The 25,727-nt window shown below is 40.5% G+C and overlaps 1 protein-coding gene across 1 annotated transcript; it reads left to right on the top strand.

Annotated features, from left to right (window-relative positions):
- The first annotated feature begins 15,981 nt into the window (after window positions 1-15,981).
- On the top strand, window positions 15,982-19,622 carry LOC131904460 (zinc finger and SCAN domain-containing protein 4-like). Its single transcript, XM_059255603.1, has 3 exons — window positions 15,982-16,377; window positions 18,684-18,843; window positions 18,931-19,622. Exons 1-3 carry the CDS (start codon window positions 15,982-15,984, stop codon window positions 19,620-19,622), a joined length of 1,248 nt encoding a protein of 415 aa, XP_059111586.1.
- Window positions 19,623-25,727: the final 6,105 nt, after the last annotated feature.

Here is a 25,727-nt window from a genome sequence, read left to right as displayed (position 1 = left end):
GGATGAGGGTTCTTTGATTACAGTTAGGGTGTTCTGCCATCCGATCACCAGAGTAGGTCAGCTCAAGCACCCTTTCAACCATTACAGGTAGTTTATATTGGAGTCATTTTTGTGGATTCCTGGGGACCACTCTAGCACTCGGCTTCTTCCTATTCCCATGGTGTCTTCATTTATCATGGTATCTCTTTCATTGTTCTCCCACTCTGTTCCTGATCCAGCTATGACCTCCTGCTCCCCTAAGATCTATTTTCCCAACTCTTGCCCTCCATTACCCCTCCTCACCCGCAGTTTGCTCATGTAGATCTCATCCATTTGTCCATTTCTGGGTGATCAAGTGGCAGAAACACTGGGAGTTTCACGGAAGGTCTCTTTGATGAGTGTTAGAGCCTCCTGTCAAGTCAAGGGGAGTTCCTGGGGTGAGAGATGGCTAACTCAGGAAGACAGTCATTTTGAGAAGAAGTACTGAGAAGGTGTTGTAGTTCTTTTATATTCATGAGAAAGTACTGCCCCCAACAAAACCGTTACTGGGGAGGATATCCAGTGCCCTAAATTAGCATGAATAAAGCAAAATAAACCCATTGCTGGTTTGAGGGACACACTTGAATGTAATTTATTTACATGGTGACAGAGAGACTGGGGAATTAATATTTGGGAACTAAAGGCTTTAGAGGAGATACCCTGGTCTTAGAGATGGCTCAGTCAGGGAGTCAGGGAGGTGCTTACAATGTAATTATGAGGTCTGAGGTGGAACCTCAGCACACACTTAAAATATGGCTTGAGACAGTAGCATGTGACCCAAAACATTTTGCTTCTGGGATTTTTATTTTTCTTTATTCTATATATCTTGCTTTTCTTCTTACTCCCTGGCTGGCTTTGTGGTTGTGTGGCTGACCCCTGGAACCTCCTCTCCATTTCCTCTCTTGCTCCTCATTCTTCTCTTCTATGCAGCCTAGATTTCCCCTCCTATTTATTCTCTCTGCCTGGCAGCTATGCTTACCCCTCTCCTACTTAGCTACCTTCTGTTCAGCTCCTTATTAGACTAAGTGAGTGTTTTAGACAGGCAAAGCAAAACAGCTTTACAGAGTTAAACAAATGCAACATAAAAGAGTGCTGTAGCAAAAATCTTAATTGGTCTTATTTAATAAAACAAACCTGGAGTCAAGTATTGGGGTAAACACTGGAATATCAAATAGACAGAACAAGCCACAGCCACCTCACCTGGCCAGTTCCTCAGCTGGTCCTGTTTCCTCAGACTGGAAGCCTCTTTGTCCTCATATCCAAATGGCTCTCAGCTGAACTGTGCTGCTCAAAACCTAAAAGATTAACCAGCCAAATGCTTATAGTTCCTGGTCTTCACACCTTATATACCTTTCTGCTATCTGCCATCACTCCCTGGGATTAAAGCCTCACTTCTTGGGATTAAAGGCGTGTGTCATCATGACTGCATATAACCTTGAACAGATGGATTTCTGTCCCTGGAAAGCTAGGAATAAAGGCGTGTGCTACCACTACCTATCCTAAGTATCTAGTCCTCATATCTGAATGGCTCTAAGCTGAACTGCTGCTCCAAAGCCTGAAAGCTTAACCAACCAAATGCTTCTAATTTGTGGTCCTCACGCTGTATATACCTTTCCACTTTCTGCCATCACTCCCTGGGATTAAAAGCTTGCTTTCTGGGATTAAAGGCGTGAGTCACCATGCTTGTTTGTATCCTTGAACACATGGATTCCTGCTTCTGGAATGCTAGGATTAAAGGCGTGTGCTACCTACCACTGCCTATTTTAAGCATCTAGTGGCTTTTCTGTTCTCTGATCCCAGATAAGTTTATCAGGGTACACAATATTGTGGGGAACACAATACCACCACATTTCTTCTCTTTTTGTCTAAAATTTTAAAAGCTTATAAATAATAGAAGAATAACCATCTAATAAGTATATACAATATATACAGTAAAAAACTCCATTATATATATTAACAATGTCCAGTCCAGTAACATTTGAAAAACTCAGACAAAAAAATTTTCATTACTTATCCTATGTGAAACAAGAAGTTCCTTTTTAAAAGTATTTTTCTTTTCATAATAGATTCAGTAATCCACCTTTTGTCATTTTTATATCTTGCCCTTTTTCTTTTTAGAGTGCATCCAATTATCTACCCATTCATCTTATTACTTCTTTATCTGTTTTTCTCAGGGTAGATTCAGTGATCTACCTCATATCTATATTCTCTTCTTTATTTTTCCTTGTTTTTTTTAAACAAAACCTCTGAATCTAAACTCCACGATCAGCTTTTTTCCTGACCATTAACAATAAACAACTTTTAACCAACCATCATAAACAATGACAATATTCATAACTCATGAAATAACCAAAAACCTCCCATTCCACCGCTTGGGAATGTGGGCATTGTTTTCTTAAAATTACTTCCTGCTTTCTAGGTGTGAAGGTATCTGTAGGGAATCCTGAAAAGTGTGGGAGCCCGTTCTCGGGTTCCTCGTGGCTTTACTCAGCAGGTCCCCATTGAGGATGATTAGGACCACGGGCCTAAGTGCAGGTGTCTGAGATGGTCTGCACTTGGCTGTGCTGGGGGAGGAGGTCTTTTGCTCCACCCCTTGGTGTCTCTATAAAAACCGTGGGGGCAGAGGCAGTCGGGGCCCGTTGGAATAGGTTCCAGGCCCTCTCGAGGCTATCCTGTATTTTCTGTCTGTTTATCTCCGCGATATTCTCTGCAATAAATCCTTCTACCTAATATTTCCTGCTGCTCGCACTCAAGAAAACTCTGGGAAACTGTGGGCGTGGTTGGGTAAATGCCCCACAGAATGGCGCCTGAACAGGGACTAAAGAAAAAAGAAAAAAAAAGGTGACTAAAGAGAAAAAGGGGGACTAAAGAAAAAAAGGGGGACTAAAAAAAGGGGACTAAAGACAAATGAACAGGGACTAAAGACAAAGTAATAGGGACTAAAGATAAAGGAAAATAATAGTTTTATTACAGAGTTTTTGGCGAAAGTGCTGAGTTCAGCCCTGCCAGTGGATGAGGCAAGCCGGTGTTATGGAAAATATATATTTTTATATATATATTCAGAGGCAGGGGTTTTATCCTTGAGAGAAAAGGAAAGCGGACTGGAAGGATGTCCGATGCTGCAGCGAAATTCTCTGTCAAAGTTTTCTATCTTCTATCCCTTTCTCAATTTCTATCTGTGAAAAATAAGTATAAGGCATAGGGTAGTAATATAGTGTAGGAAAAACTTAGAAATATAAGATTGTGTAGGAAAAAATAAGTAAGGCAAGTAGACAGAAAAACTTCAATTTTCTAACTTTGGGGGCTATCAATGCAAACTGGGGGAAAAATCTTTCTTTGGGCTCCTTGGGTAGTAAAAAAGCTCTTCTTTGAGCTTATGGGGAAGAAAAAGTTTCCTATGGAAGCTTTTGACCTGGGGACAGCTGAAATGCTAAGTCTAAGTGGCAGGAGAAAGTAATTTCTCCCTGAGGCAAAAATGGGGGTGTAAGAAGTTAAAGTTTAAAGTTGGGATGTTTTGGGAAAAATTGGTCTTTCTCTTTTGGGGAAAAACTTTCTCTTAAACTAAAAGCTTTTCTTGGAAAACTTGGGAACTCTAAAAAGCCTTAATCTTTCTCAAAAGCTCTCTTAAACTTAAAAACTAAAGCCTTTAACTTTCTCAAAAGGACAAAAATTAGAATCACCTGAAGATATTAACATGGGGACCACCTGTGATTAGCTCAAAGGGAAAACAACAAACTTAAGACAGCAAAACCTCTAAGTTCTCTTTCAAGCTTTAAAAATCCTCCCTGCAATGCAGGAGGCAGGGACAAGTTCCTAAAAAAACCTCTTCTAAGCTCTGTCTCTTTAAACTAGTAAAAGACAGTGGGTCAGAGTACCCTGAGGGAAACGCTGGGAGAGTGTGGGTAAAGAGCTACAGAGAGCCCAAAAGGGCAGGAAACTTTACCTGAGAAAAAGCAAAAAAGTCAAGCTTCTCAGTTACAGCCGAGCTGAGGCATCAAGGGTTTTGTTTCTGAGTGAGCGTTTCAGAATGAAAAGGTGCTCCTAATCGTCCTAACGCAAAGATCCCCTGAAGCATTGTATCCTCAATTCTGACCAAAAACCCAGAGGTGACTGGCCAGCGTCTCTGAGTTGGGGTGCATTTCGGGGATACTAGGGTTCCTGCAGTGGTAAACTTCCTGGAGCACAGAGCTGAGGCAGGAAGGTGCTGGACCCAGGGGAAGGTTGCTAATGAACAAACAAAGCTAAAGCCAGTGGGAACAGCACAGTTGTCTGCTTTCCTACAAGGTCCACAGCTGCAAAAAGAAATCTGAGAAAAGCTTTCCTATCAGAGAAAGGACCTTTCTGGGAAAACAGTAAAGCTGAACTGTGTCTGAAGCAGTTATGCTGCTGAGTCAGAACGCTGTCTGGGGAAAGAGCCCAGCCAGGGCAGAACAGAACTATCCAGGAGTAAAGCTTTCTTTTCTGTCAGAGAAAGCACCTCTTTGAGAAAAGCTTTGTTTCAACTGACTCCCTGAGATGAGGGGGTGTAGCCCTAAGGGGTGATTGCCTCTGGCATAAGCTCTGTCCTTGAGCACCCAGACAAACACAACCCACTGGGGGACTGGGCCAGGTGAAGGCCTGATGAAGCAAAATGCCTGTCCTAATGGGAGTTTAGAAATGGCAAAAACCTCCCTTGTTAGACTTTCAGTCTGTACGCAAACCACACAGACCCTTAAAACAGAAACAGACAAAAAACTCCTACCTTCAGTAGCAGGGAAAGCCGCCACTGTAGTGTCGGAAACTGTTTCTGGGGTAGAGGGGATAAACTGAGACCAAACTGGGAACTCTCTGGGAGAAAGACTCTGAAGAAACAGAGAAGGGACATAATCCTCCCCAGAAAATATGTGACCTGAAAAAGCTGCTAGAATTTGAGGCAGATTCGGGGGGGGGGGGGGAGGGGGGGAAAGAAAAAGCCCCTACTTCCAAGGGCAGCTAGCAGAGGTACAGAGCTGCAGATAGATACCTGAAACTCTGCATCTGGGGGGAAAGGAACAAGCAAAATGAGATAGATCAGTGGGAGAAAATCTCTCTGAAGGAGCTATGGAAAAGCTGTTGTACGTGATCTTGTTTTTCACTGACTGGCTAAAACACAAGCCCCTAGGAAAGTCGCTATCAGAAATTGCCCACCTCAATGCGTACTAACGAGGCAGGTGCAGTTCTGATTTGGGGGCCAGTGTCAAATAAAGGAGAGACACCTGCTAAAGCCAGTTGAGGAGAAAATAGGAATCTCCCAATGTCCCATAATTGAAAATGTAAATGTAAATCTCCCGTTGCAAAAGCAAAAACTTTGTTCAAACCTCCCGGGCAAGAATTTGTAAGCAAGTCTGGTAAAAGAGAACCAGTTGACTCTCAGACCCGAAAAGAACTATGGGAAATGACTGATGGGAAAATGATATAAGGGACTGATATGGGACTGATATTATTATGGACTGATATAAGGGAAATGCATTCTGGGAAAGGTAGTTTTTCCACTAAAGATGGCGACATTGCCCTGAAACACGTTTGTCAGCTCAAAAATACGTTCATGGTAAACTGAAAATACAGCTTTTAAAAGAATAAGGAGGAAAATCATCTAAGAGTTTAAGTGTCAGTTCCAATGAAAAATTGAAAGGATACAGAACTAGGTGCTTCGTGGTTTGGGGCTCCTTGGTAAAATGCCTTATTTACCCTAATAGCTGTGCAAAGTTTTTACAGTAGTTGGATGACAAAAGGCTACCTTTAAGAGCAAACAAGCCACTTTAAAATCCTTAAGACAGCAAGAGAGAGCAGTTTATACACTGAACGTTGTCTTAGATACGAAAAAACTTATGTGAAATTAAAAGTTATTTACCTCTTGAAAAAAGAGCCTGAAATGAGTGATTCCTTTGCAAATCTAATTAAGGGGATAAGAAACAGGCATTCAAAAAAATGACTGCTTTATAGATGGGAAACAAACTTCAGAAAAGCTGTCTTACAAGAGTTGCTTCACCTGAAAGTTCCTTATAAGAAATCAATGCTAAATATCACAGCTGCTAATAACATCAGGAGTTAAAGCTAATGAAATGAAAATACTAAATCCTGGAAATGCTTTTTCTCATAGTAAGCTAATGAAGGATATGTTTCATGAAAGAACATTTATGTTTTTGACTCCTTTGAATAGTAACAGTTTTGGTTAAAATACTGGAACTAACAACAATCCAGTCAAAATGTTTCAACAATTCCAAGATGCTATTCCACAAAAGCAAGCTGCCATGCTTTGTGGGCCATATTAGAGCTCACGCCAATCTTCCTGGTCCTTTAGCTGAGGGTAATGAGAAATAGAAAGAACCCTGCTTGGGATTATGGAAGGGTACCAATCCTGTGTTAATATGGGGTCTAGGACATGTTTGTGTTTTTTCACAAGAGGAGAATGAAGCTCGGTGTTTACCGGAGCATCTGGTAAGGAGCGTGGAACTAAGGAAGGTCAGCTCCAATGACGTTCCTATAGAGGAACTAGAATGAAAGTGGCTCGATTAGTGTTTCTGAGGTTTTGTCACTGGTTGATGCAAACAGTGAGGAAATAGAGTTCGGAGCTGTGCCACTTTTGGCTTTACTAGCTCCTTTGGAAAAATACTTTATATCACCTAATAGCTGTGTGGTATTTGGCAAAGACCTTACAACAGCTAAATATGGTAATTTTACCCTCAGTATGAAATGAAGTTTTTTCGGTAGAGCAAACCAAGAGTACTGCTATAATAGAAATGTTTGTCTGAATTGAAGCACTTAGGGGAACTACTATGAATTTGGGTGAAGGGACAGCCCCTAGTTAAAAACCGTTTACCGCTGACAGTGCATCTCTGCCGGTCCGGAACGGCTGAGAGAACTGGCAACTTTGGAATGTGGCATCATCCTGGGAAGGTTACAGTCCCCTAGCAACAACTATCACAATTCTATAACAACAACACTCACTAAATCCCAGTGTTTTATAGCAAAGCTGACTATAAACTCTAAACTTTAGAAGTGATGTACGTACTTCTTGTCTAGTTAAGAGAATCTTTCTAATAGAGATAGTGATGATAATTGAGAGTAAGAAGTAGAAAAAGATGAAAATAAGATATGTGAGTTTGTAGAAATTACTCTCTTGTTAGATTGGTTAAATCTTTAGGTGTTTGATAGGTTAAATATATGCTAATGGTAGCCCTATATAAGTTTGTAAAATAGATCTATAGAGTTCCTTTAAGAATATAAACTTGTAAGAATTATCTAAGGTAGTCTTAAGACATGTAGTAATAAGCTTGTAAGAAGTAAAGATGTTAGTTGTAAATGTAAGTTTAAATAAGAAATAAGATGGAATGAATATAAGTATATAAGAAGTAATAAGAAATATATTTGCTAAAGTAGTTCTATAGTTTCCTTAAGGAGTATAAATAAGTAGAGGCAAAATACGTTATATGTGAGTTTAAAAAGTGTAAATGTTAAATATGAATTTATTCCTAATGTATATGGTGAAAGAACCCAAGACACAGAAGGTTAGTGTCCCAGTAGACTGCAAAGTAGGCAGTCTGAATGGTTTCAAAAGCTCCAGAAGCCGCTAAGAAGCTAAGAATGGCGGACGCCAGAACCAACACAAGGCATCCACAACTGAGATCCGTGGAAAATCGTCGCAACACAGAAAAACCTGAGCTAACAGCAAAAAATGGTGCAGTTTAAAATATTACTATAACTAAAAAGGTCTCTGGCTTGAGAATAAAAGTTGCAGAGACACTTGTTTGAACTAAAATTGTTAACTGCAAAAAGTTTTGGTTGTAAAAAGTCTCTTCATATTTGGAAGTGAAAGCCTGATACCAGAATTTATTTCTTGTTTGAACTTTTTGAACTTAAAATGAGATAAAATTACAAAAAGACTTTGGTTATGGATTTCTTCATATTTGGAAGGCTCGTACCAGAATTTATCATTTGAATTTTGGGACTTAAGAAATGAAATGAACAATAGAGATTTCATGCAATGGGACAATTTTGAGTTTACTTATAGTAATGACCTAGGAACTGTTTTCTGGAATTGGGTTAAAAATGGAACTGTTTAAATGAAGAAATTTATTATTTCTACCTAGAGTCAAGATGTGTATGCATATATGCTTTATTAATTGGTGATTCATGAATTGTTTTGTGGAACTGTTTATGTAAAAATGGAATTACTTACAGAACTGGTTTTGTTACAAATGGAACTGTTTAAATGGAAAAGTTTGGGTTTTCTAACTAGGCTTGAGATTTTGTTTAAATTATAAAGAAAAGGGGAGAGTTAATATTCCTTAGTCTAATTTCAAAAGTTGTTTGAGTGGATTAATGTCATGTTTTTGTTAGTAAGAAATGCAAATGAGGTATACTAAGAGACTACTTTTAAAGTGTGTAAAGAGTTTTATTAAGAAACTACTTTTGGATGTTTTGCTAAAAGTTTTCAAAGTGTTCATGGTTAGATTGAAAATATTGCTTTTCAATATGGGTTTGTAGGAATTGTATGAGTTTGGGTTCCTTTAACTAGGTTTGAGATTTTGTTTAAAAAATTATAAAGAAAAGGAGGAGTTATGAGGTTGAATTATGTTTGCAGAAATTATGTTTAACCTATTGATATTAATGCACCCTGGTTTTGTGCAGTTAAGGAAATATTAAGTTTGATGTGAATACATTGAAGTTTTTCCTATGTTCTGTTAGCAAGAAAATTCAAATGATTGAGTTAAAGTTGTAAGACAGAGAAAATTGTTAACTATATATAGCACCATATATGCTAATTCAAATGGTTCTGTTAAGAGTTTGCTTTGAGTTGTAAGATTGAGAGAACTGTGACTATAACAATATTTATGTTAACCTGTTAATGGTAATGATGAAGCTAAGGGATTCTTTAAGTTTGTAGTAGCCTTAAGAGTTTTTGGTTTAGAAAGGGCTTGAGGCAGCTAAGACTGCTGTAGTCACCTTGGACCTAATTCAAAAAGGAAATGCCATCTTTATCATCCTCTACTCCCATACTGGAAGGTGTAACAGCTTGGAGATTGCTGTAAGCCATTAATAGTTATTTTTTTATATATTAAGAAAGGGGGACCTGTGGGAGCCCGTTCTCGGGTTCCTCGAGGCTTTAATCAGCAGGTCCCAATAGAGGATGATTAGGACCACGTGCCTAAGTGCAGGTGTCTGAGATGCTCTGCACTTGGCTGTGCTGGGGGAGGAGGTCTTTTGCTCCACCCCTTGGCATGTCTATAAAAACCCTGGGGCAGAGGCAGTCGGGGCCCGTTGGAATAGGTTCCAGGCCCTCTCGAGGCTATCCTGTATTTTCTATCTGTTTATCTCCATGATATTCTCTGCAATAAATCCTTCTATCTAATATTTCCTGCTGCTCACACTCAAGAAAACTCTGGGAAACTGTGGGGATGGTTGGGTAAACGCCCCACAGAAAAGAAAATTTTTGGGTTAATTGTCAAGTCCTGTATCATTTGTCCAGTCCCTGCATAGTGGGAAAGTTCAGGGCTTGTCTCAAGTCCTTGCTCCAGTAATCTGTCAGACTGAATCATCTCAGCTAGCCATCTTAAAATTGTCCTGAGCAGTTTGTAGTCCAAAGCCGATCTTTCCTTGGTGTTAATCAGCTTAATGGCTTCACCATAGTCCATGTGGAATCATCATTGTGGGATCCTATCATCCTTTGAAGATTCCAAAGTCGCTGTTAGGTGTGGTCATGGTTCCCTTTAGAATTTTTTTTTGTCCCTCCTCTGTGGTTTGGAGCAAACACAGTCTCATAAATGTCTGTTTCCGGGAACCATGAACGTTCTTCCCAAGAAGAGAAAATCTTCACAGCAACTGTCTTGCCAATCTTTTCCAAACTGAGCTTTGTCGATGTTTTCTTGTAACACGATGTTCCAGGCAATTCTCTGAACAAGCATCAGTAAACCCTTCGTCCCAGGTAGAGGCATCACTGTCATCACCAATAAGATGAGAAGGAGCCAGCAACTCAGAGAAGCAGCCACTTCCTCCATGGTCCCACCACTGTGTGTGGCTCGGCCCCAGCCAAAGCTTCTCCTAGGTTGGCCTCAAACTCAGGATCCTCCTCCCTTTGCCTTCTCCAGTAAATCTTACTGGCTTGTGCCACCACAACTGGCAGAGTGTAGTTTGGGTCAGAGCTGGGGCCCACAAGGCCACAGACAAGCAGCTTTTTCCTGAATTTGTAGCACAAACGTTGGCCGCCAGATGTAGCAGGAATCTTAAAAGTTCTTGCCAGTTCCTTTGCTGATCCTGTTTCCTAAGACTGGAAGCCTCGGAGTCCTCATTTCTGAATGGTTCTCAGTTGAACTGTGCTGCTCCGAAACCTGAAAGCTTAACCAGCCAAATGCTTCTAGTTTCTGGTCCTCACACCTTAAATACCTTTCTGCTTTCTGCCATTAGTCCCTGGGATTAAAGACTCGCATTCTGGGAATAAAGGCATGTGTCACCATGCTTGGCTGTATCCTTGAACACATGGATTTCTGTCTCTGGAATGCTAGAATTAAAGGTGTGTGCTACCACTGCCTATCCTAAGTATCTAGTGGCTTTTCTGTTCTCTGACCCCAGATATGTTTATTAGGGTACACAATATTTTGGGGAACACAATACCACCATAGTCTTCTCTCAGAGATCAGGCCTCAATGTCAGTTTCATGAACTGAGCTATTAGTTTCTGGGAGGGCCATGAAAAAAGACAGTTAATCACTGATGCCCCTGACAGCAGGACCAGGAGATAGGACACACCAAGTCTGTGCCACTGAGCCAGCCCCTACAGTTAGCACTTGCTAGGCCAGCCAGTCTCCACAGCAGCTCAGGGACAAAACATGGGACTGGTCCATGTCTGCCCAGAAATGGGTAACTGTAACCCCAAACTAACCCTAGCCAATTAAAGTTACTAGCATAACTGTCCCTCACATAAACCAATCCCAAGTCTGTTCCTATGTAGTCTGAAGACCAAAAGAACCCCTTGCTTTACCCCTATGAAAACCCTGCCCAATTGCTACTCTGGGTCTCTCCTGCTCTGCTGCATCAGACAGACAGTGACGCCAGGGTATACCCAACAACAGTAAAAAGACTTTGCTTTCTTTTTTATTTTTTATCAGATTTGGTCTCTTGGTGGTCTTTGGGGATTCTGGGTACAACACTACATTCAACAACTTCATATTCTTCACATAGGCTCTTTGCATGTTCTGTATCCCTTGAGAAACTGCTGCCTCACAGAGATGTTTTCTCCTGAAGTCCTCCTAATTGCTTCACTGGATTTGCTCTTTTGATTTGTACACATTTGAACTGACACCTAATTGGTGGAGAGTCATTTAAAATTTCCTCATTTCTTTATGTACATGATATTATAGATTGAGAGTTGAGTTGAAATCAACTTCTGTAGTAGGAAAGGGGACCAGGGAATAAGAAAGCAATAAATCAGGGCCAGAGTGTCATCTCAACACAGGACAGACTCAGCGGTTCAGCTCAGCAATTGCTACTGTGGCATCCCACAGTATGCAGGTGAGAATGACTTTCATATGTACATATAGATAAAGATAAACTTGAGATTTTCCAGGGTAGGGTGAATTGACTATATTGCTGTGACTAGAATTGAGTTTAAAAATATTTTAACAGGAACTGTCAGGTATTTACTACTAAATGTAGAATGAACTGCATCCATCCTTTCTGATGAAAATCTAATTATGTCCACCAGATACCAAAAGTAATCCTTAATACCTTTGCACCTTAAAGTACAATCTTCTAATCTTCTCTTCATTTCTTCCTTCTTTCCTTTTTTATCTATTTAATCCTTCATTCTTCCTTCCATTTTCAATGTACTTTTGATAAGAGTTGTTAAATTTCCATCAGTAACCAAGGAGCTTTTTGTGATTGATTGCTGCCAGGAGAGGTCAAATCAATTGTATTCAATCTAGTGGACCATTGGCACTGGAATGGGACAGAAGGCAGGAGGCAACCAGGAGAGTCTGAGACACAACATAGAAAAACCACAGGCTGAAGCAGGTTCATTTCTGTTGGCAGAGAGAGTGGCATGTATTTTCTTTGGAAAACATGAGGTATGATAGACATGAGATGAAGACTGTGATCTGCGGAGGAATTAAAATTGGGTGGCCCAAAAGAGCAAGATGATTTTTGGTCTCTCCTCATTTTTCCTTTGATTACTTTTTTCTTTCCTTTGTTTACTTTTCTATCTTTGATTTTGTTGTTGCAATATGTTTACTTTGATCCATTCTTCTCATAAATTCACAAAGTCATTGTGGGTGGCCGCGCACTACAATTCTGTGGCTTCTACTCCTCCAATGTGGGTTGAAGATTGCCTCACTCCCTCAGGCATCCTTTTTGTTAGTTTTTCTCTTTAATTCTGGTTTGCAAGACTTTCTATCTCTGAAACCCCAGCTGGAATTCACTCTGCAGTCTGAGATGGCCTCAACTCAGATATGCACCTGCTTGTGTTTATTTAGTGCTGGGATTAAAGGTGTGTGTAGGGATTAAAGGCACCTGACTTTCTCCAAGCATTGGAATTGTAAGGCTGAATTGTGTCCCCTGCAATTCTCATGAGGGAAGTGAATAGTGAAACACAGGGGTATGTTTATGATTCTCTGGGAACAAATGTTTTCATAGGAGTGTTTCTTCTGGTCAACATTGCTTTCATTACTTAAAACCCAGACTATCATCAACAAACTGAAGATTCAATCATTTTCACACCTTTTGGTTAATCCATTTGCAAACCTTGTTCATTTTTTCCTATTATGTGGATTTTTTTATTCTCCCAGAAGAACTGAGGCTTGAGGTTTAAACATTCACACTTTTAGTATTATGGTTTTCAGACTTCAGAAATATTAGTCACTGAGCTTTAAGGCTTCTTTGGGATGATTGCATTTGGGGTTCTTTCAATTTGTTGGGATTCAGCACATTTTGATATAAGACCACAGTCTTTGGGCATAAGGTCCCAACATGTGGATATCAGAGGAAACAATTCAACCTAACAATCAGCATGCTTGGAGAAATTCATTCATAATGACACAAGCCTTTAATCCCTGCACTTTACTCCCAGAGCAAGCATTTGCGAGTTTGAAATTAAACTGAGCCGGGCGGTGGTGCCGCACGCCTTTAATCCCAGCACTTGGGAGGCAGAGCCAGGCGGATCTCTGTGAGTTCGAGGCCAGCCTGGGCTACCAAGTGAGTTCCAGGAAAAGGCGCAAAGCTACACAGAGAAACCCTGTCTTGAAAAACCAAAAAAAAAAAAAAAAAAAAAGAAAGAAATTAAACTGGACTACATAATAGTTACAGTACAGCCAGGGATACATAGTGAGACAATGTTTTAAAAAACAGAACATCAGCAAAAACAAGACAGTAAAGAACAGACAGAAAACCAAAATGGATTCTTGAAGTAGTGAGACAGCTCTGGGCCCCCAGCACAGAGTACTTTGAAACCATAGAATTGTAGTGCAAGATCATTGTCTACAACCTAATGAGTTTGTGAGTAGACCTGGCTAACAAGGCAGCCATTTGAAAAAACAAGCAAACACCAAAAATTAGAAAAGCAGAAAAAAAAAGACAGGAAAATGTAGACAAATTTCTAAATAGTCTTAATAAAAAAGAAACACAGAGCCAAATATAGGGGTAATAGCCGAAGAGATCAGAGAATTAGTGAAGAGCCACTGACTACCCTTTAGCTTACCATCAAGTTGTAGTTTCCTACACCAGAGAGCTTCATCCTGCCTAACCTGCGCTTTTATTACTTTCCTGTTCTGCCTTCTCATTGACTCTAAGACCAGCCACATGTCTTCCTAGTCACTGCCTGTCTATACAGACATCCAGGTCTCTATGGTTGGTACTGGGATTAAAGGCTTGTGTCACCAGGCTTGACTGTGTCCTTGACCACACAAAGACTCTGCCTGCCATGTCATTGGATTAAAGGCTTGGAACTCTACTGCCTGATTTCTGTTCAAGTTTCCCTATGACCTCTGATCTCCATGCAAACTTTATCTATTAACATACAAATAAAATCACTTTTCAGCACAATTAAAATATCACCACAGGAAAATCCTCATTTTTTATATACATTTTAATTCCACCCTAAACTACAATCGTCCTCACATATCTATGGTACATCATGTAAAACAAGTCAAACACCTTCACTTTGTCCCTAGAGATGAGCCCAGGAAAGGCTGTCTTTTCTATGTTGTGCTTCAGACACCTTCTAGGCTCTTCTCCCTGTGTGTCTCATTCTACTGCTAAGGCTTTACCTTGTTCACAGCAGCATTTGAATTCCAAATCGTGTGGATATCAGAAATTTTTAACCAGTTTGGAATGAGCAGTATGTCAGAAGTCATAGTAGGTGAATGACAATCTTTACATTCCTTTCAGCATGTTACTGTCCCCTTTCACTGCAGTGACTGACTATGCTTGCTTTGGATGTGTTCTCCTTCCATGGCATAATCCAGGATTGCATAGAAATGCAGAGCTGGGGGTTGAGGGAGGATTTCATGTGTAATTCAATCAGGGGCAAGTGTCTTTCCAGTTTGGTTAGCTTGTTTTTTCTACTCTAGTGAGGCTTTTCACTGGTCTTCCTACACTACCAGGCTGTTCTGGGACTGGAGACCCTCCAGTCCACTTAGTGAATGCTAGGATGAAAGTGTTGACTGCCACACCCACACACAGGAGGTGTGGTCCAATCTTATTATCAAAGGATTGGCACCTCAGATTGAATCACGGAAGCCAGGCACTATAAAAGGAAGTCAACTTGAACAGAACCTCAGATGAAGAAGAGCAGTGACCTGGAGACACATCGGCTCCTAGTGCCAGCTGGAATCACTGGAGAAATTCGCTGTTGAGACAAGTAACTGTAGAATAGGAACATTTGACTTCTTTGTTGCTTGAGTATGTGTGTTTTGTGAATATTTGTGGGGTTTGGGAGATGCTGCTTCACAATTTTGGGAGATCCCAAAGATATAGTGTGGTCCTTTGGAGCTTTCTGATTAAGGGTTTAACCATTAAAATTCTGAAGGATAGCAATATGCTTTTTTTTATAGACTTGTCTTGGCTGTTCTGTGAGTTAAAGGTTGTTGGTCATTCAGTTTCAAAGTTTTTCTTATGAAAGTTTAGCTTTGTGGCTCTTTAGAATGGGAGACAAGGGTGAATCTTAATATTTGAGGTTCAGCAACTACAACTTCACCTTTTATAGGAAAGGAACAGATAGCCCTGTGCTACTGAACACCTTGCTGTTCTTTTCCTTCAGGTCATCCCATCCTCAACCCAGGTTGTTTCTCTCTGATGAGTCATGGACTGTTACACTCCCATCTCTTTGTTCTGGTCTCTAGAATAAATTGTGTAGGACTCTGTTGAAGTATTTACTGTCAAGATATAATGGAACTATGGTTATTGGAATGTATCTGGGACCCATAAACTCATAGGGAGTGGTACTCTTAGGAGGTGTGGCCTTGTTGTAGAAGACTGAATGAAACATGCCTTTAATCCAGACCTTGATGTGGAGGGCACACCTTTAGTGTGGACCACACCATCTGGAGTAATTGAGTCACTATTCAGGTTGGATTTGAGGTCTTTTTCTCAAGCTTCAATCAATGTGTAAGAATATATCTGTTGATGTACCATGTATCAGTCTCAGCTCTAGCATGGTCTCTGCCTTTCTGAGGCCATGCTCCCCAAAATGAAGGACTGAACCTCTGAACTGTAAGTGAGCCACCAAAATGAAATGATTCCTTTATTAGAGTTGCTGTGGTTATGGTGTCTTTCACAGCAATAGTAAATCCTCAATAAGATAGAAACCATCTGTGATAAGACTCTTAGTTGTTATTATTTAATTATGTCCAGTTTAATTTATAGCTTTAACATATTCACAAATTTCTTAAACAGATCTTCAAGTCACAAGAGAGATACTTGACTGAGAAAGTTGAATTTTTTGAGGAGTCTCAACAGAATGGCTTCCCAGCACAACAACTCCTTTAAACCCCAGTCACCAGAAAGTGGCCTTGTATTAGACAACAGGAACTTCCTTCCAAGCCAGGATACTTCTCTACAGTGGGAAGAATATGTCTGTAACTTCTCAACTGCTCAGCTCAACTTTCCCACAAATGACAATGGTTACTGTGCAAAGCAGGAACTGCAAGCAATGTGGAAGTGGTTTACCTCCTGGTTGAAGCCAGAAAAGAGTAGCAAGGAGCAGATGATTTCTCAGCTGGTCTTGGCTGAGTTTCTCAAAACTGGGCACTACAAGGACAAGTCTGTCTTGAAAGAGAAGTGGCAATCAAATGGCAGAAACCTGGGGAGATTCATGGAGGATCTGACTGATGAGTGCTTGAAGCCTCCCATCATGGTGAGTACCTTGGTTGAGAGATGGTTAAGTTATCAATCAAGACAGTTATTTATATTTGGCGAAAAGTAAGAAGATGTAGTTATTTTATATGTGAGTCTGTCCCACTCCAACAATTATTTACAATGGAGATTATTTACTACTGTAAATGTGATATAAATTTAATGGGATTATAAGTTTAAGAAGCTAATGGCTCTTTTGACTGATACAATTATATTTAGATTCTTTACATGGTGATAGGGAGACTGGGAGATGATATTTGAGCAAAGCTTGTAAGGGTTTAGAATAGAGACCCTGGCTGGGATTGGAAGATGGCTCATTTAGGTAGGTGATTTTATATTGGAATTATGAGTGTTTAGTTGGAATTGCAGCACACACTTAAAATTCTGGCTCTCAGACCTAGTCTGTTATTCCAGGACCTGGGCTGTGGAAACTGGGGATCTAATTGACTTAATGGTTTTCTAAATTGTCTACTACATGTCATTAAGTTCCTATGTAAAAAACTAAATGTGCAGGAATGTAGAATATGATTTCTGATAGTGCAATGTGGCTATTAAATGCACATTCAACACCAACACACCCTTAAGAAAAGTCCTGATGAATAATAAAGGGCTGCAATTCGAAGTTTTAGAACTGAAATTCTTAATTTGGATGAAACTACATTGAAACTTCTTTAAATGTCTAGGTTTGCATAATTCTCAGTTACTCTCAGAAATAGTCAAGGTGGTGATATTTTTCAAACATTCCATACATCCATTTCTAAATGTCATGGTTGAAATAAGTTCTTATTGCCTTAAACTTTTAAATTTGGATATTAGTTGGCTTGTTTCGTTGCTTCTTTAGGGTTTTTTTCCCATTTGGGACTGACTTTTATTCAACTGGCTTGAGTAGGATTCAGAGGAATTATACTTTCCCAGCACTTCAAGTACTGGATTAAAGCTGTCCACCCCCACACCCTGATGTTTATTTCAGGTTTTTACTCTATGCACACATTGTCATTTCAGTTTGTTTTATCCCACATTTCACTCCTTTGATTTTGTTTTAAACTGATCATTTCATGATTGAAACTGAATTCCAAATAAAATGCTGTCACCTTCCTAACAGCAGAGACAGCATGTTTAGGTGGAGACAATATATGTGTTAGAAGGGTTTCAGTCAGATGTGAGTTGTATTAAGGACTTAATAATAAAAAACAACACACCTTAGAAATAGAGCTATGATACTAGGGGCATCATCAACCAAGGGTTTTTATCTAGAGTTAGTAGTTAAATTTAGCAACCAAAAATATAGGTATTGGAAATACAACCCACTCCCACAGCAAAGTGAAGTGACAGTGGAAGAGATAGGGACCACTGACAGACTAATGGCCATAAGTGGGGGATGGGAAATCCTCAGCTATCTGGGAATGAAAATGTCAGAGTCATGCGCATGAAAGCAGAAAGTTACAATTGCCAATATGACACCAGTGCTCAAAAGTACATCAATTACACAGTTACTGCAGACATCCTAAGAATTTCAGAAAAAAACTAACTATTACTAATCAAAGGCTGAATAAGGAGCTTCTAGCATAGCAGCCATCTTTCAGACAAAGAATACAGAAATATTAAGGGTTCTGGGCACTGATTAATAACTATAGATCCTGGGTGCAAGAGAAGGAGGAAAAATAAGGAGCTACAAATTAAGGAGACACAGAGAAACACTAGCCATACAACTCTTTGTTAAACAAAAAAAAATTATTAGAACAGATAACACCCATCAATTAACAGAAGAGGCCCTAGAGGTGCAAGACCCACAGGCAAGTCTATGTCAGAATTTTTACAGGCTCCTTTGGGTCTTCTCGATCTCCAGACTACCTCCGTCCTTGATATGTCCTACCTAGCCTTGGTGTCTTCTCAGTAAACCAGCTATTTCATTATAGTTGCCCTAGATTGGGTGGAATGGGGACAGTCCTTGGAAAAAATGAGAAGCCTTTTTTGATGGAGTAAGTCTCTATTTTCTGGATTGGAACAGTAATAACTTTCCTTGTTCAATGCATTGACCAGGTGAAGAAAATGTTGTGGCTAGACATTGCAGAAACCTAACCTTACCTTTTCCCTTGGTACAGTGACTCAACACTTGCAAATACACTGTGAATAAGGACTTTAGAAAACATAACTTGTGAATGAGAGAATAACACCATTAGAGATGAGAGATAGACAAATGACCTAACTCATAGTTCAGTGATCCCGTGCAATCAGTTAGAGGACAGGTTTTCACTCATCCACAAATCCACAGATTCATTGGCAATGGTCCTCTGGCTTTGTTTATAGGTTCACACCTCCATGCTGGGGCAGGAAGCCAGCTTTTCTAAGAACAGGTCTTTAGAAGAAACCATCAACCTTCTGAAAGAGCAGCAATCAGCAAGAAGTTCAATACAAGAGAGTGCAAGGACACCCTTGCCAATCCCCCAAGACATGTTATTGACAACAGGTAAGTGTCAGGAAGCTGCACAGAGGAAGGGTGTTGTGTCGGGATCTTTTTCTGGGTTCAGTTTCATAGACACTCTTATTTCCACAGGACATGAAGTCTGGGAATATAGCCAAAACAATGTCTGGAACAATAGTGATGTAAATGATGGGGATAGTAGTACTGGAAATGAGATGGACTCCCTTTCCCTTATCCAACAAGGTCAGTTTAATGAACCTAAAGACAGAAGTGTTTCTGATGGAAATCCTCTGGATTTAAGCAGAACAAGTCAAGTCACCTCTAGGTACCAGGAAGAATTTCATAGAGGAACTTCTTCTGAAGATGTCCTTATGGAGGTACAACCAGAGATTATCTCCAGTCCAGAGCAGACAGAAGACTGCCAGAATCCTGATGTAAGCTCCACACGTGGGGGTTGCCAAAAGAGACCCCTCAGAGACCCAAAGACATACAAATGTGAGGAATGTCCCAGAACCTTTAAATATCCCAGTAGACTTGCCGCCCACCAGAGAATACACAAGAAGCAAAAGTCATTTGCCTGTAAAACATGTCATAAGGGCTTCTATACTCGCTCAGACCTGAGAGTACAAAAGGTCATACACCAGGAAAATAAACCTCTTGAATGTAGTACTTGTGGAAAGTCTTTCAGCAATCAAACCAATTTGAAAGCTCATGAGAGGATTCACACAGGAGAGAAGCCCTACATCTGCTCCCTGAGTAACCGTAGCTTCCGCCAGTCATCCACATACCACCGTTACCAGAGGAATTGCCACAAAGCAGACTGAACTGTGTACCTTCCTCACCAGCTAATAGCAGGGCTCCAACTTACTGTTTCATCTGTAGATGAAGAAGCATGTAGCTTCTAAACAGCAAGTAACCATTGAAGACATGACTTGTAACTTCTGGATTGTTCCATCTGTCTGTGTGGATAAAGAAGATGAGTCTCTTTTATGTTAAGTAATATTTTTCCAAAGCCTTAAATTGCTTATAATTTCTGCCTGATATATATTAAATAAATGAATGGAATTGTAATACAATTGCCTCTCATGAATATTTTGTGTGGCCTGTGCTTGTGATTTTGTGAGTTTTTGTCTGCTTTTTTTGGTCTCAGCTCCACAGCACGAGTGGACAATAGAGGACTGTGTTGTCAGTTCTTTATTTTTGCCTTGTTTGAGACAGTGTCTTTCTTGTTAGGAGCTTTGTACATAAGTATGTCTGGTACTACAGATTCCAAACATTCTCTGCTCTGCAGCCCTTATCTCTACAGGTTCATGTCAGTGCCCTGCCATTCCCTCTGACTTTGGTACCCCATTAAAGTTTCAATCCCAAGTCTCAGGCTTGCAATGTAAATGCATTGCCCTCTCAGCCATCTCCCATGCTATGAGTGATTACTGCTTAATGTTCAAGAATGTGCCCCCACAGGTTGGACATGGTCCTGATGTAGAGTAAAACGCTTCAGTTGCTCACAGTGGCTCAAACGAGCTATCTTTATCAGTTCCCTTATAGTCCCACTGTAATCTTCATAGCTCTATCCACAGGTCCCTAGAAACTTATGGAATAGAGGGAGCTGTGTGGATGCTGACCTCACATAATGACAAATAGAAGGCAATTAGCAAATGTTTTCAATGAATGAACTCTAAAAAGTATCTTACAGAAAGGAAAAAGGACTAATATGTATATTGTAAAACAGGATTCTGTGCAGCGTTGAAGACAAGTATAGGCTGATTGAGACGTTGCCATCTGTGTATGTGTTGGTGATTTCCAGGTTGAAGCCGAGCTGAGTTCAAGTAACCTGTAGACATGTTGTGGCAAACCATGATATTCCCCTGATGTATGTAGTACAGCCTTACAGCTAGCCACCAGGAGCCCTCAATTTATTAAAATACAGAATGAGCTGACATGAATACCAATGCAATTTATACATTTTGACCTTGAAGTTCTCTTTTTGTTTTTGTTTTTGTTTTTTCAAGACAGGGTTTCTCCATGTAGTTTTAGTGCCTGTCCTGGATCTTGCTCTGTAGACCAGGCTGGACTCAAACTCAAAGGGATTTGCCTGGCTCTGCCTCCCGCTGTGCTGGGATTAAAGGGGTATGCCATCTCCACCTGGCCACTTTGAAGTTCTTATTGTTGGCATACCTTGTAGCTGATCCTTTCCCCAGCATTTGGCTTTCTGATCCCTTTCCTCATGATATGTTCTCCAGTTTTTTTTTTTCCTCATGAGACTTGTAGATTTAGTCTCTCGAGATTTCAGTTTAAAGATTCCTGGATTGAGGTTGTGGGGATTTCTTAGCCTTTTCATGTTTAGAGATTGTAGCCTTTGTAGGATTAGAGAATTTTGGAATAGAACCACAATTTTCCATATGTAATCATAAGAACGTTTACAGGGATACATATGTAAAAATTTTTAAGGACAAATTACACAAGAACTTCTTTGTAACATAAAGTATATCAGAAAAGCCATGCTGATTCCACAAACTGGGATTCAGAAGGAACACTTAGTTCTTCATTTTGTAAGAAAATCTTAACTCTCAGAGACATGAAGTATCAAATATTGATGAAATTCCATTGGATCTTAGAGAGCAAGGTGTTCATTGTTCCATCCTGTAGTTTATTCCCTCTCATATGCCACTCAAGTGACATGTCTGGTGTGACAATGTTGTGGAAATATGGATGGAAAAGGATCACCTTAAGGAAAGCCCCACACAGGAAAGTTCTTTCACTTGAAATCAAGTATTACAAAGCAACACCTTGGTATGCACTATTATTATAAATTTTAAATAAAAATTAAAAGTTGTAATCATAGCTCTGTGGCCCATTTGTTTCATTTACTACCATGACTGTCTCTTGACTCCAGATCCTACATGCCATGTTCTGTGTCATCCACTTTCTAGATGGTTCATCAGAATACCTGTATTATGTAATATTATGTTCCTTTTTGTCAATTTTTCTTTATTAAGAAATTTTCTACTCACTCTACATACCACCCACAGATCCTACCTCTTCCCATTTCCCAGCTCTCCCTCCCAAGCCACCCCACATCCCCATATCCCTCAAATCAAGTTCTCCAATGGTGAGTCAGCAGACCCAGCATACTGAGCCTAGTCAGGTCCAAGCTCCTTCCCACTGTAACAAGGCTGCACAAGGCACCACACTACAGGCACCAAATTCCAAGAAGCCTGTCCATGCACCAGGGATGGACACCAATCCCCCTACCTGGGTGTTCCCCAAACAATTCGAGCCAAACCACCATCTTTTATATCCAGAGGGCCTAGTCCAGTCCCATGGGAGCTTCCCAGCCACTAGTCTACAGTTCATGGACTTCCACCAGTGTGGCTGGTCATCTCTGCACTTCTCCTGTTGTGATCTCGATGTTTCCCGCCTGCAGAATCCCTCCTCTCTCTCATCAGTTGGATTCCCAGAGCTCAGCCTGGTGCCTGGCCATGGATCTCTGCATCTGCCTCCATCAGTCACTGCACAAAGGCTCTATGATGATTGTTAGGGTATTCCCTAGGTGGGTCACCAGAGTAGACCAGTCCAGGCACCCTATGGACCACTGCCAGCAGTCCAAGGTGGTGTCATCCTTATGGGTTCCTGAGAGCCTCCCAAGCACACTGCCTCTTCCTTTTGCCATGATGTCCTCATCTATCATGGTATCTCCATTCCTACCCTCCAACTCTGTCCCTGTTCCAGCTCAACCCTCCCATTTCTCTATGTTCTCATTCCCCACACCTCACCCTCTGACACCCCCTCCCACACATCCAGTCTGCTCCTGTAGATCTCATCCACTTCTCCTTCACTTGGTCATCCATGTGTCCCTCCTAGGGTATTTCCCTGTTAGCTAGCCTCTCTGCAACTGTGGGTTGCAGTCTGGCCATCCCTTTCCTCACATCTGGTATCTACTTATGAGTCAGTACATACTATGTTTTTCCTTCTGAATCTGGGTTACCTCACTCAGGATAATATTTTCTAGTTCCATCCACTTGACTGCAAATTTCTTGATATCATTTTTTTAATGGCTGAGTAGTATTCCATTATGTATATGTGCCACATTTTCTTTATCCATTCTTCAATTGAGGGGCATCTAGGGTGTTTCCAGGTTCTTGCTATTATGAGTAGTGGTGATATGAACGTAGTTGAGCATGTGTACTTGTGGTAAGATTGAGCATTCCTTGGGTATATGCCAAGAGTGGTATGACTGACTTCGATCTCCCAGGAATGCAGATCCTGTGCTCTCATATAGTGTTCATTCCAAACCTGTTAGAAGTTCCTGATTTCCATAGTTTTGATCCCAAGTGCTGCAATGAACAGGGGAAAACCTCTGGCAGTGGAATTAGACAGAAGGCAGTTCCCAGGAGGTGTCTGCAGCCCTACATAGAAAAGACAGGCTGGACCAGGCTCAGCAGTGTAGGCAGAGAGAGGTGACTGTTTCATTTTGGGAAAACATAATGTTTGATAGACATGATTTGAACACTCTAGTCTGGGGAGAAAATAAAACTGTGTGGTCAAAATGAATAAATTTTTTTATTCCTTCATCTTTTTCTTTCCTTTTCAATTTTTTTTTTTTTTGGTGTTTGCTTGTTTTTGCATAAAGGTGTCTTGTAAGCCAGTCTGCATACAAACTCACTAAATAATTGAGAATGACCTTGGACTCTAATTCTATGGCTTCTACCTCCCCAGTTCTGGGGTTTCAGAGCTGTTTCACTACTTCACACAACCTGTTTTGTGTTGGTCTATTTTGTTTTATTTTATCTTATTAATGCAGTGTCTCTCTGTACAGTCCTGGCTGTCCTGGAACTTGCTATGTAAGCACACTGGCTTCATACTCACAGAGATTCACCTGCCTCTGTTCCCTGAGTGCTCAGATTAAAGCTGTGTGCCACTGTCCTAGTTAGAATTTTTAATGCTGTGAAGAGACACTATGACCTCAGCAACTCTTACAGAGAAAACATTTAATTAGGGTGGCTCATTTACAGTTTCAGAAGTTCAGTCTATTATCATCATGACAGGGAGCATGGAGGCAAGCAGGCAGATGTGGTTCTGGATCTGAGAGTGCAAGCATCTTGCAGGCAACAGGAAGTTGACTGATCCACTGGGCAGTAAGTATCCTGAGCATAGGAAAACTCAAAACCTTCACCTACAATGTCACACTTCCTCCAACAATGCCACACCTACTCCAACCTTGCAACACCTCCTAGTAGTACCACTCCCAATGAGATGATGGGGGACAATTATATTCAAACTACCACATTACACACTCTGGTCCCCATTGCATCATAATAATATCAAAATGCAAAATGCATTTATTTTGACTTTAAAAGTCCTCATAGTCTGTCACAGTCTCAGCAATGATTAAAAGTCCAAAGTTCAAAGTCTCTTCTGAGATTCATACAATCACTTAAATGGAATCCTCTATAAAATCAAAAGAAAAAACAAATCACATACTTTCAAAATATAAGGGCACAGAATATACATTACCATTCCAAACATAGGAAAAGCAGCATAGTGAGGAAATACGGACCAAAGCAAGACCAAAATCCAGCTGGGCAAACTCCAAAATGCACCTTCATGTCTCATGTTGAAATGATCTTCAGATGTCCAACTTTGTTCAGCTTTGTTGACTGAAACACACTTCCTACCTTTGGGCTGGTTCCACTCCCTTTTACAAGCTCTTTCTGTGGGTATCCCACAACTCTGGCATCTCTAATATCTTGGGTTCTCCTAGGCAATTTGGGCTTTCACTTCAAACCTTCACTAAATGGCCTTTCTAGGCCTCCGTTCAGGTACACCCCTGACACATGCTTGGTCTCAGCAGCTTTCCTTTGGCTCAGAGGCTAATTCCATATTCTAGTTCTTCTATCATTAACTCTAAAGCCAGAACCCCATGGTTGAAGGTGCCAAGTTCTGCTCCTTACTGGGTTGGAAAATTCCCCTGCCCACCCACATTAAACAAAATCTAAATCAGCTTTATATCTTTCAATGCCTGGGCTTAGCTGTCCTGAAACTTGTTCTTCAAACCAGGTTGACCACATATTCAATCATCTGCCAGCCTCTGCCTTCCCAGTGCTGGAAATAAAGGTATGCCCCACCACATTCGACTCTAAGCTTTTCTTCAGTTCCTTTTCCCAAGTTAGAAACTTATCTGGGGTGAGATCTTGCCTAGAGGTCACCATTACCTTTATTCCATTCTCAAGGCATTTATCTCCTTGGACACAGGATTTAGCTCCATTGCACTTCCTGCTGTTCTTTTTTTTCTTGAAATTTACATTTGTATTTTACCCTGCTCAGTTTGTTCCTTTTCATTATAAATCTTAATTACAGTTACCAGAGTCTACTGTGCTGTTTTGAGATTTCTTCTGCCAACTGAATTAATTCCAAACTCTTCAACTGAGCCTCAGGAACTTTCTTTGAATAAAGTGAAAAGGCAGCCACTTTCTCCACCAAAATATCATAAGAATGAACATTGGGTAACATAATAAAATACTTCTCCTCTGAAACCTCTTGATATATCCCTCCCCACACCCCATAGTCCATCAAGTCACAGACAGTACCACTTTTTTCCACACTCCTACAAGTATGGCCCATCAAGCAGCACTAAAAATGTTCAACTGCTTTTCTAGTCCATAGTCCCCAAGTCCATATTACTCCAAATAAACACATGGTCAGGCTTATCACAATACCCCAGTTGCTGGTACTAAATTGTGTCTTAGAGTTTTCATTGCTGTGAAGGGACAACATGACTATGGCATCTCTTATAAAGAAAACATTTCATTGGGATGGTTCACTTACAATTTCAGAGGTTCTGTCCATCATCATCACTGTAGAGAGCATGGTGGCATGCATGCAGACAGGGTACTGGAACTGAGAGTGCTACATCTTGCAGGAAATAGAAA

The sequence above is a fragment of the Peromyscus eremicus genome, chromosome 1 (assembly GCF_949786415.1).
Source record: "Peromyscus eremicus chromosome 1, PerEre_H2_v1, whole genome shotgun sequence".
In the NCBI taxonomy this organism is placed as follows: domain Eukaryota; kingdom Metazoa; phylum Chordata; class Mammalia; order Rodentia; family Cricetidae; genus Peromyscus; species Peromyscus eremicus.
The sequence above is the reverse complement of the archived record's forward strand: the minus strand, read 5'-3'. Positions and strand labels throughout refer to the sequence as shown.

Bases quoted from the DNA above. Each gene is read 5' to 3' on its own strand.
- LOC131904460 (XM_059255603.1), top strand. From the start codon at position 15,982: ATGGCTTCCCAGCACAACAACTCCTTTAAACCCCAGTCACCAGAAAGT. The intron at 16,378-18,683 runs GTGAGTACCTTG...CTTTGTTTATAG, and splicing joins GCTTGAAGCCTCCCATCATG to GTTCACACCTCCATGCTGGG. The intron at 18,844-18,930 runs GTAAGTGTCAGG...TTATTTCCACAG, and splicing joins AGACATGTTATTGACAACAG to GACATGAAGTCTGGGAATAT.